The following is a 12,558-nucleotide window of genomic DNA, read 5'->3' as shown; positions in this document are numbered from 1 at the left end:
ATGCTACTATTATTCCCACTTTACAAGCATGGAAACTAAATTAGGCAGAAATTAACTGACTTGCCTGAGATCACAGATGTTTGAGGTAGGATTTGAACTCAGATCTATTCTAAATTCAAATCTAGCACTATGCCACTTCTCTAGATTGTATTAAATGTAGGGGTTTATAAAATGCTCTCTTCACAGCCTTGGTTGATAGGGAATGAAACAAATCTCAACTTTTTTTTTTTTTAATACATGTATAAATTTAAGTTCAGAGGCCATTTAAGTAGCCCATGGTCACACAGCTTTTAAATATAATTGTATATTATTTACATATAATTTAATAGATTTATATTATATATAATATACACATTATATTATGATATATTACATATAATATAAATACATATAAAATATAATTTAAATTTAAAAATTCTAAACTAGGTCTCTTAAATCCAAGTCTAGTATTCCTTCCAGTGTAGTAAGAGCAAAAGAGAAGTCTAGACAAAATACTGTAAAAATCTGAGGAGGAAGGAGCTACTTTTTATGGAGGAGGCAATACCTGAGTTCCACTTAAAATTGCTGAAGCTTACTGACCAGAACCCAGATATTGCATTTCAGAAATGTGAACTGTACCAAAACTGACTTCTTAAAATACATGGTGAATATACATTTTTAAATAGGAACCAGACCTACTAAAATGTTTCTCTTTAGTAGGGTTTTAGCAAGTGAAAATGTTTTAGTAGTCATTTTAAATGATAGCATTTATATCACTTTAAGATTTGCAAGATACTTTACAAATATTAGACCCTTGAAACAGACATGAGGGAGTACAGGTTTTGCTATTATTGCCCCCCATTTTACAGATAAGAAAACTGAGGCAGACAGGCTCACTCAACTAGTAAATGTCTAAGGCAAGATTTGAGTTTGAATCCTCCTGGCCCAAAGTCCCATGATCTAAACATAATGCCACCTAGCTGCCTTTGATGGATGGAGGACAATCCAAGACAGAGACCACTATTGTGTTAAGATTCTCGAATTTGCAGCCTTACCACTGGGCTCTGGATGAAGCACCCAATGAAAATGAAGTCCTACGAATGGTAATTAACAGTCTAGATTAGAGGCTAACCATACAAAAGTTAAATCTCCATCACAGTCATATACTGCAACCTAGGTGTCCCAGCTCTGCAGTGAACCATCATGGTTCCATCAATCCATCCAACTACTCATTTATCTATTCATTTACAAATTTCCACTGTCCTACTAAATGTCCACTGTGTACCCAGGCCCAGACTAGGCACTGTTGGGAAAACAAAAGAAGCAGAATATAGTCTCTGACTCTCCAGGAGCTATCAGTCTCATCTGACTGGCTCTCAAAAAACCCACCCTCCCAGTGGGAAGAGTCCATTTGGTTGATGTGTAATGAGCCATAACGGTAAACAGGGTCACTTAAACCAAACCAAATCAGGAAGCCCAAACCATAATGAACCACACACAGTAAATCTGCTGAAACCTGAAATGAACCCAACTTTTAAAATAAAAATGTGAACTAAACCTAAATTAATTTTTTAAGAAATACCTAGTGAACTCTTGATCAAGTCATATCTGTATATTTTCTTAAATTGTCATCAGGGAAAAAACCACAGGAATATTAAAATATACTTCAAACTGAAATTGAATCAAACCAATCTTGATTGGTCTGACTCTGCTAGATTTTTTCTTTATCTGAGTCAGTATAGATTGTTTACTTACTGTACATTGGGGATGATGAGTTTCCCTATTTATCCCCAAAAGGGGTCCCATGAAGAATCTGCTTTGTAAACCTTACAGTTGTATATGGCTGTGAGTGATGTCTCTGTTCTCTCTGCTGTGACATAATTCTGAAGGCTGTTCAAACTGTCAGTGATGTATCCCAGGGGCTTCTTAGACATTCTCTTCTTTTCTCCTCCTCCCTTCCATACTGAACATTCCGTTCCAAAATCCCTCCTTCATCTCCCTCCTGATTCCAATCTTTGGGGGTACACATAAACTGAATGATAATAACCCCTTACATTTATCTAAAATTTAAAAAATTTTAAGAGTAAAAAGTACTTTCACATTCTCTCATTTGATCCTTATTATATATCAGTGATGTCATTTGACACATGAGAAAAGTGAGGACAACTGAGGTAATATGTCAGGAAAGGTACTATTAGCTGGCAAAGTAGACAGAGAAGGAGCTATGAGATAATCTAGAACAGTGTGATGTCTCTGAAGACTAGTAGAACAATAGTATCTAGTAAAAAGGGTTTCTCAGTTTTCTCATTTGCTAGACACCTTCCTTAGGTTAGACAATTAGAAGGAGAACTGGGATTAAAGCCCTTGTCTTCTGACTCCCATCCTGTCTTACTCCCTTTGAGGAGATCCCCAAAAGAAGACTGGAACCAATCGCTCTTGTGGTTCTTTGATAAAGGGGTTAGTAGAAGAAAGGCAGAGTAAAGGCTAGATCCTAACTGGAATAAGTATCTTGGGTCAGGCACCAGATTCAGGAAAGTTACTTGGGGAGCCCCAGGGGCTCCAGCATTATTTATAGTTGCAAATAGGGAGGGGGGGAGAAATGAAGAGCTTTGAAAAAGAATAATGCTAGATCTCAAAATGTATTATAAAGCAGTAATCTTCAGAACAATCTGATACTTGTTAAGAGTGATGAATCAATGGGATAGATTATTAGGTACACAATACATTGTAGTAAATGACAATAATAATCTAGTGTTTGATAAAACCCAAAGATCCAAGCTTTTGGGACAAGGACTCACAATTTAACAAAAACTGCTAGGAAAACTGGAAAACAATTTGGCAGAAACTAGGTAGAGATCAACATTTCACATCATAACCTAAGATAAGATCAAAATAGATACTAGATTTAGACATAAAGGGTGATACCATAAGCAAATTTGGGGAACATGGAATAATTTTTCTGTCATCTTTATGGATGAGAGAAAAATTTATGACCCAAATAATTGATAAAGAACATTATAACATACAAAATTTTGATTATACTAAATTTAAAAGTTTTTGCACAAATGAAACCAATGTAACCAAGATTAGAAGGAAAGTCAAAAGTTGTTAAAAATGTATAACAAATGCCTTTAATAAAGGTCTGATTTCTCAAATATATATAGAATTGCCAAATTTCTAATATGCCATTTCCCAAATGATCAACTAGTCAATATAAATCATTCCTCCACTGATCAAAGAACATAAACAAGTGGTTTTCAGATGATAAAATCAAAGCTATCTATAATGATAGGAAAAAAGTGTTCTAAATCACCATCGACTAGAGAAATGCAAATTAAAACAACTCTGAGGTACCACCTCACACATATTAGATTAGCTAATATGACAGAAAAGAAAAATGATAAATGTTGGAGGAGATGTGGGTAATTGGTGAAATAGTGAACTGATCAAACATTTTGGAGAGCAATTTGGAACTATGCCCAAAGGACTATAAAACTTCATAATCTTTGACCCAGAAATAACACTACCAGGTCTGTCTCCCAAAGAGATTTTTTTTAAAAAAGAGAGAGTGAGGAAAGGACGTATTTGTACAAAGACATATATCGCAGCTCTTTATGTAGTGTCAATAAATTGAAAAATAAACGGATATTCTGCAATTAGGAAATGGTCAAACAAATTGTAGAATACAGTTATGATGGAATACAATTGTGCTATAGGAAATCACAAACAGGAGATTTGTGAAACCTGGAAAGTACCACAGAAGTTTGAGAAGTCAGAGATGAGAGGAGACAAAAGAAAACTATTTATTTAGTTCAGATGTTTTCTCTCTTCTCAAGGATGGGGAAGACAAGCATTCAGTAAGTCAATAGCTACAGTGAATTCGTCTCCCCTCATGCATAAAGGTTGACCCAGGCCACGGCAATAGCTCCCTTCTCTGAACACCTACAATACCAGCAGTCTCTCCCAATATTTTGGCCTTTAATTTCCACCACCCTCCTTGAGCAATTCCAACAAGTAGCTACTTGAATTCTCAAACACTCCCCTCTAGAAATTCTGGCTATGTGATGATGGGGGGGAAAAATCTTACCTTTTTAGATGAACGTGATCTTTGCTCATAGGCTTTCTGCAGAGAAAAAAATAAGAAAAGACAGAAACAACATAGAAAGTTAGAAAGAAAAATAATGGAGATAACCAAAAACATGTCACAAGCAGCACAGTATAGCTAGAAGGTGCCCCAGAGGCCATTTTTGAAGATAAGAAAACTAAGAACCAGAAAGTGTAAATAGCCTGTTCTCATAAAACCTGGGATTGAATCCAGACTCAAATGCTTATTATAGCTGGTCACTTCTGAGACATCTCTAGATCTCAGTCTCCTTTATAGATTACAAAGTTGGGCTAGATCACAAGTTCTTAATCATTTTTATGTCAGATATGCCCCCCCTTTGGGGGCCTGTCTAGTGCAACCCATGAACTCCTTCTTAGAATAATGTTTTTAAATAATTGAAGGAAATGATGAGTTAAAGATGAATAAAAACAAGGAGGTATGGAGGCAGCTGGGTGGCTCAGTGGATTGAGAGCCAGGCCTAGAGATGAGAGATCCTAGATTCAAATCTGGACTCAGACACTTCCTAGCTGTGTGACCCTGGGCAAGTCACTTAACCCCCATTGCCTAGCCCTTACCATTCTTTTGCCTTGGAGCCAATACATAGTATTGACTCCAAGACAGAAAGTAAGGGTTTAAAAGAAAAAAGGAGGTATGAAACAGAAACTGTCAATAGAAGACTATAAAGGAAGCTTTGGTAGCTATGGGTGCCCCTTACTTTGTATCATAGATATATTCTAGAAAGATTCTAGAATTTTGCATTTTAAATTTAATTTAATTTTAATTACTTAATATTATATTTTAGTATTAATTTACATTTTAATTAATGTTAATTTTTAATATTAATTTACATTTAAATTTTAAAATAAGTTAATTGAATCCTATTTTAAATGTTCTAACACGTTCTAACTAAGCATTTATTAAGCACCTACTATGTGTTACAATTATTACTACCACCACTACCACCCATAAATTTATAGTTGAAGAAACTGAGACAAGCAGAAGGTAACTGAATTGTCTAGGGTTCCCCAGGTCAGTGTGTGAGGATGGATTTGAAATTGGTCTTCCTGATTCCAGGCCCATTGTAACAATCACTGCACGACTTAAAAGAATCCTCTCATTGATCCCTTTGTAAAGCAAGTAATCAACCTCCAATTTACCAGATGTATACATTTCTTTGTTCCTATTTTAGCTTTGCTTAATGTAAGACACATTGGTATTTCTGCCACACTCCTTAGGGAGTAGGTTGGTTTACTCATTTCCTTTGGTGGTGAAAGTTCAATCCGATTTAAGTCAGTTCAATATTTATTAAGCACAAATTATGTGCTAGACAGAAATGGTTTCTAACCTCTTCTTTGGTCTTCTGGTGGTGGAGGGTGGATACCCAATAGGTACACAAATAAGTGAAAATAAAATTAATTCAATGTAATTTTAGAAGGGAGAAAGGGCCAAAACTGGGGGTGGGGGGGGTGGCAAAGTGCAGAAAGATCAGGAAAAGTCTTGTTGTAGGAAGTGATCCCTAGGAGAGCTCGATCAATTGTCTAAGTGGCCTTACACAAATTAGATGGGTAGACAGACGGAAATTAAGGTGACATATAAAAGGGCATTTCCTACAAGCCAAAAATACTTTGTTTAATATCCATCAGAGAATAAAGTAGACCAGGGTAGAAAAGGACACCAGGTCATAGAGCTAGGACCCACATACTGCTCATTATTTTCTTGGAGATGTGGCCTGGGAACAAGACTCTCAAAGGGATTATAGCAGCTAGTATAAGTTTCAGTTTAGTCTCCCCATCCCCACATCATCACCATTCCTTACCCCAGGCAGAAATATCAAACGGGGAGCCTTTACTTTTTATTCATAGCAAAAAAGGTCTCTCACAGAGAAGATCATTTGGTGCAACCCCTGGCCTCCTACCCTGTTTCCCCCACCATGCCTCCCTACAAACTTTTCAAAGGTCGTTAATAGATTTACTGTAAATTGAAGGAGGTGAATTACTAAAATAGTTGGCTTTCCTTTCCCAAAATTCCACACACCCAACAGAACAGCTGACGGCTGATAGAATGCCAAGCTAAAAATTCCAAGACAACTTAGTACATTGTTGCCCTGTCCAAATCCCCAACCTCACTATCTCCCTCCTCTCCCCTAAATCTACTTTTACTTGGAAAGTGCTAAATGCTAGTATGTAAGCACCCCAAAATGACCCCATCTCAACTGTAATTGTATAGCATCTGAATCCAAGATTCTGAGCTTAACAAATCTTTCTAGTAGGGAGTGGGATGACTTAGAGAGGAATCAGGTCAGTTAAGACTGATCATGTACTCTAATACAAGCTAGAGCTTAAAAATCATGTTTCATGTTATTTGGGGAGTTCCCCAAGGGCAGAGAAACCTAAGTGACACAATGAACTGGAGTCAGAAAGATCTGAATTTAAATGTCGCCTTAGACACTTATTAACTATGTGGTCCTGGGAAGGTCATTTAACTGCTGTCTGCCTCAGTTTCCACAACTGTAAAATGAAGATAATTAGAGTACCTTCTCCTATGCCCCAAGGTTGTTGTGGGGATGAAATTATATTATATTTGTAAAATGCTTGACACAATGCTGAGCACATAGTAGGCACTTATTTGTTTCCCTCCTCTTCGTTCTCACACCTACCACAGAATGGGAGCAAATTCAAAGCAGCAGAAAGAGCTGAGGACCCAGAGGCCAGAGAATTTTCAAGTCCTGATTTTGCCACTTTAATAGTTCATTTATAATCTTAGGACCACAGGTTCTCAATCAAATATTCACTTTAATGACCAAAACTATTTTCTGCAACCCACAAAGAAACACTGTAAATCAGTGCTGATGTAGAAAACAATACCTCTGAGAGACAGTTGGGAGAATTTAATTCAAGAAACAATAAGTAGGCAGCTAGGCAAACCAGTAGATTGATGCCAGGTCAGAGTTCAGATGAGGTCACAGAGACCTCATCCTGAAGTCAAATCTGGGCTCAGACACTTACTAGCTGAATGACCCTGGGCAAGTCATTTAACCTGTTTGACTCAGTTTTTAAATGGATTGAAGAAGAAAAGGGCAAAGTATTCCAATATTTTTGCCAAGTAAACTTCAAATGTGATCTCAAAGAATAAGCCAAGACTGAAACAACTGACAATAAGCATGTGCTGACCCTGTGTTAAGTATACAGCAGACAAAGCCAGAAATAAAACAATTTCTTCCCTGAAAAATCATACAATATAGGAAGAGACAATATGTACACATACAAAGTATGTACAACCTCATAATAAAGAGCCATTGTGGGGATAAAATGAGAATATTTATAGAACGTTTCGCAAACCTTAGAGTGCCATATATATGTCAAGTATCATCATCATCATCATTATTGTTATTACTTGGTATTTATTTTGTATGCTTTGTATATACTTTTCCTGGGCACACATGTACCTGGCTCTATCAACTAGTAGAAACCAGGGAAGAGAGGATATGTAGCATCAATAACTCTATGTATTCCCAGCAAATTTCTAAATAGTCATCAGTCAAAAAATAATCTGCTATAACCTATATCAAGAGAAGATCTGTTAGAGGGGGTTCTTAATCATTTTTGTATGTCTTATCCCTGCAGCAAGTTGGTGAAGCCTGTGGATCTCTTCTCAGAATCATGTCTTTAGATATATAAAACAAAATACACAGGGTTAAAAAGAAAATCAAAGTATATGGGAATACAGTTATCAAAAAATATTATTTAAGTTGATGGACTCTAGGTTAAGAATCCTTGATTGCAGGGCAGCTAGGTGACTCAGTGGATGGAGAGCCAGGCTAGTGGTGTGTAGTCCTGGGTTCAAATCTGATCTCAGACACTTCCTAACTATATGAAGCTGAGGAAGTCACTTAACACTCATTGCCTAGCCCTTACTGTTCTTCTGCCTTGAAACTACAATACACAATATTGATTCTAAGATGGAAAGTAAGGATTTTTTTTAAAGAAACCCTGACTAATCCATCAGAACACTCTTCCTTAAAATCTAGAAAAATACCCTTTCTGGAAATAGAGAGAAGAGAATTCATTCAATCTGATTTTCAAGACCCAAAGCTTAACCAATTGAGATAGTATGGAATATCTGCTCATTTTTGTCTTCAAAGCATGCCTAGTTTAAAGCAGACAGTCCTCTCTGAGTCAGGAATGTAGAGGGAGGGAGTTGAGCAATTGTTCCAGGCTAAAATCCCAGAAAGAAGCTGCCAAACCAAGTACCCCTCTTAGCAACTACTCCCTCCTGGTCCAGCAGCCCCATCACATACTGGTCAACTATCTGCTCTAGACACCTCATCCCCGTGACTCAAGGATGAAGATATTTCTGACCTGTTGGGATAGAGTGAGGGTGAAGGGCAGACAGCAGTGGATTTTGAAAGAGGAAGGGAGGATCTTGAATAAGTTAAATTCACACATAGGGAGAGAAAGTCTGCATAAATAAAAGTGAGAAAAGAGAATCAGTAAAATGAAGAATTCAACATCCTTAGAATTGACCCAAGCATTAAAATCCCTGGGAAATAATGATACTTTGAACTTGTAGAGCACTTTTCAAGTGTCTTTAGCCACTGCTTTAGTCTGCTTTGGCCACTCTTAGAAGGAGCCAAGAATGGCAATGACCTTGTAGTTCTGAAAGGTCAGGCGGGTCAGCCACCAGGAAGTCAAGGAACAGAACGCATGCACGTGTGACAGACAGTCAGTCCATGGCGGAGATGAATAGCCTTTGGACGCTAGTCCAACAACCCCTCAAACAGTGGCTGTCCTGCAGTTCGACAGGAAACCACGTTCCCCTCAAGTCCAAGGCACTCTCCAGACTGCTCCAATTCTGCCCTGAGGCCTGCTCCATGATGGTGATCCTTGGCTGCTCATTTATTAAGGAGTCCCAGTAATGTTGCTCATTCTACTTCTAGCTGAATGCAAGCACGCTCTAGACTGCTCCACCACCTCTGCTTCCAGTCTGCCTTTATATTTTCATCTTCCTCTGTTAGAACGTAACCTCTTTGACAATTGTTGTTCACTCCTTTCAGTTGTATCTGACTCTATGATCTCGTCTGGGGTTTTCCTGGCAAAGATACTGGAGTGGTTTCCCATTTCCTTTAGGCTCATTTTACACATGAGGAAACTGAGGCAAATAAGGTTAGTGATGTGCCCAGAATCAATCAGCTGGTAAGTGTCTGCAAACAGATTTGGGAAGATGAATCTTCCTGACTCCAGGCCTGGCACTCTATCTACGGTGCTAACCAACCGTCCTCTCCTTTGATGGGAGGGACCACCTTGTTTTCTTGTATTTGTATCCCCAGTGCTTAGTGCCTGTCCTGCACATAGCAAGTGTTTAATAAATGCTCTCTCTATTAGTAATGTTGAGTCACTTCTCAGTGACTGAGGTTTATAAATGTGTCTCTATGTGTTCATACTTCTACTCTCATTCTACTTTCAAAATAAGAGTTTTTGTAAAAGCCCAAAACAAATAAATTGTCAACAGATATATCATTCTATGTGATATTTTTTGAGGTAAGCTAACAGTGATTTAATGATAGCAGTGTCAGCTCAGATCCAATCTCTGACATTTACTAATCTTGTCCAAAATGGAACTCTCATTATCTGCTCCCCCTTCACCCATTTAAAAATGTTTCTCTGGGGGCATGTGGGTGGCTCAGCGGATTGAGAGCCAGACCCAGAGACAGGAGGTTTCTTTACTTTTACTTAAGCCTCAGGAAAATCTTTAAGACAATAAAATTTAAGAACTGACAAGGCAGAATGAATATTATCATTCCTATTTTACAGATGAAAAAAAATAGTCAGAGAAGTAAAATGACTTGCCTAAGGTCATCTAGCAAGTTAGTTTCAGAATGGCTACTATGATTCTTATTTCCAGATGTTCAGTCCAGTAGTTCTGGCCATTATCATTTACTTTATGATAATCATCTTTTCTAAATAGTACGTTTTTATGTGTATATAGTTAATGTTGTATTTATTCAATTATTTATTTCCCCTCCTCCTCCTCTCAGACAACCATCCATTTTGACAAAGAATAAAAAAGGAGCAAATAGTTCAGCAAAACTAAACAACATATCAACCAAGTCTGGCATAATATTCACTGTTCTACACCAATGATTCCCCCCCACTTCCACACACACACACACAAAAAAAAAAAAAAACGGAGAGAGGCACATTCTCAAAGCTCTTTGAGGCCAAACTTGGTAATTACAATTTTATAGCATTCAATTTTCATTATTTTGTTGTTGTGTTTGCCATTAACAGTGTTGTAATTATTACACATACTGTTTTCCTGGTTCTACTTATTTTCCTTTATGTCAGTTGATTTAAACCTTCCGATATTTCTTCGTATTTATCATTTTTATAATTTACTATACCTTAGTAATATTCCAGTACTGTACCACCATTTAGCTGGCAGTTCCTCAATAAGGAGGCATCTTCTTTGCTTCTAGTTACTGATTACAACCAAGTGCTACTGGAAATATTTTGGTGCCTAGAAGACCTTTCTCAGCACAGTATCTAGTCCATAATGAGCACTGAGTCAATGCTCTATGTATCTATCACAGACCTGTACCCACTGTGTATTCCTAGCAGTGGTATCTCTAGCCCAAAGGATGTGGACATTTAGAAAGATCTCAGCATAATTCTCAATTGCTTTCCAGAATGGTTGGATCAGTTCATAACTCTACCAACACTAAATAGGACTTTTAAGGTTAACAAATCAGTATCTTCACAACACTGTGAAGTAGACAGTGTAATTCATCCTCATCCTACAGATGAGCAAACTGAGGTCTATAACGCTTATGTAGTGACTTGCCTGCACAGCTAGGAAATAGAAGCGCTGGAACTTGAACCTAGATTTTCTGATTCTGAATTATAGAAGAGTCTGTGATTTATTCCTTTCCTTCTTTTAAACCCTCCGGAACTAGACAACAACTGAAGTCTTAAATAAAATATATAATAAAAAGGGGCAAATGTTGCTTTTCTCCCCAACAGTATAAGAGTTGTCTGTCAGTTTTGGCAGCCAAATATACTCACAAAAAATATGTGCAAACACCAAGAATTTATTTGTCTTTTTAGACTGAGAGCAGCTGGAATGCAGAGACTCTCAGGAGAGCCAAAGAAAATGGCTTCAACATTTTTTACAACAACTTCACTCGAGTCCTACACAGTGAGATGTGATCTGGCCTACAGCAGACCTATATAATTACAGAGGGGCAACCTGAGGTGAAAAACACTCTGTCAATATTAGCTTAAACTCTCCAGTAGCTCAAGTATGAAATTATTTTTGTATAAACTAAAAGACCTCTTGGCTCAAATGAGAAAGAAGCCTCAGGAAAATTCAGGATGAGAGAGTTGCAATCCAAAAACTCTGCTTGAAAATGGCATTTTTTTCAAAATGCAATTAGCAAAAATCTTACATGTATTTAGTGAGTGCCACCTGTGTGAAGAGCCCTGTGATATATGCTTTTAGGATAGTGATGTCAGACTCAAATAGAAACAAATCCCTATGGGCTATAATTGAGTTCGAAAACCACAAATTTACATCATCTATGTTTTATTGTATTTTTATTTATTTTGTTAAATACTTCCTAATTACATTTTAATCTCATTGGGGCAGAATTCTTGGTGTTGCTATGCTTGGTCCCTCTGCTTTGAAGGGTTCAGAACACATACATTGGCACCCGTCCTCATGAAAGAGAACAGCTCTGTTCATCATTAAAGCAAGATCTAGATTGTGTAGTGACGACTATTAGTACTAGAAGAGTTAAAAGAAAGGACACTCCTAGAATTTCAGGTTGGAAGGGTCCATAGAAGTCATCTAGACCATCCTCCTGTCTAATAGAGGAATCCCCTCTACCTCATGCCCTACAAGTGGTCATATACCTTCTTTGTGAACCCTTTCAGTAATAGGGAATGCACTACCTAATAAGGCAGAAGGTTCCAAAATAAATGCAGCTTGTCCAAACACAAGATGACCAATCTTTTTAAAATTCCATACTGTAAACACATCATTCAGTACTGTTCTTTTATTCCTACGCATTTACAGAACATTTTTGGAGTTGTTTCATAACTGCTTCCAGTCATTATTCCTAAGAGCCCCAAATTTAGTATTAATAGATGGCCTGAGCCACTGTCATTGACTAACAGAATTTCGGGTTGAAATGGCCATTTAGTCCATGCCATATCTAAGCAAATCTGATATCGTCCCTACATCTATTTCTTCTACAAATTTGTGAAGCATCTATTCAAGGCCCAGTGCTCTAGCATCACCTAGCAGACCAGGGTTACATGACTCTCCCAAGGTCATATAGCTATAGACTTTCCTCAAGACACATATCAATCCATTAATCACCAATCTCTGAATCTGATCAATTAATAAGCTCCAAATCCAAGTCACTACTTTTCTTTTATAATGTGTTAGACATTTGCCCAGAATTAAATTTAAGT

General features: G+C 37.4%; 1 protein-coding gene across 5 annotated transcripts in view; it reads right to left on the bottom strand.

The window, feature by feature from the left end:
- ARHGEF4 (Rho guanine nucleotide exchange factor 4) overlaps positions 1-12,558 on the bottom strand; it is a 518,865-nt gene that overhangs the window by 481,824 nt on the left and 24,483 nt on the right. For all 5 annotated transcript variants that reach the window (XM_056793688.1, XM_056793685.1, XM_016433561.2 and 2 more), the window contains exon 2: positions 4,067-4,102. In XM_056793688.1, the coding sequence (XP_056649666.1) occupies positions 4,067-4,102 (36 nt within the window). The remainder of the gene's footprint in view (positions 1-4,066; positions 4,103-12,558) is intronic.

This window comes from Monodelphis domestica, chromosome 4, assembly GCF_027887165.1.
Source record: "Monodelphis domestica isolate mMonDom1 chromosome 4, mMonDom1.pri, whole genome shotgun sequence".
Lineage (NCBI taxonomy): Eukaryota > Metazoa > Chordata > Mammalia > Didelphimorphia > Didelphidae > Monodelphis > Monodelphis domestica.
This window is presented reverse-complemented; position numbering and strand designations above follow the sequence as displayed.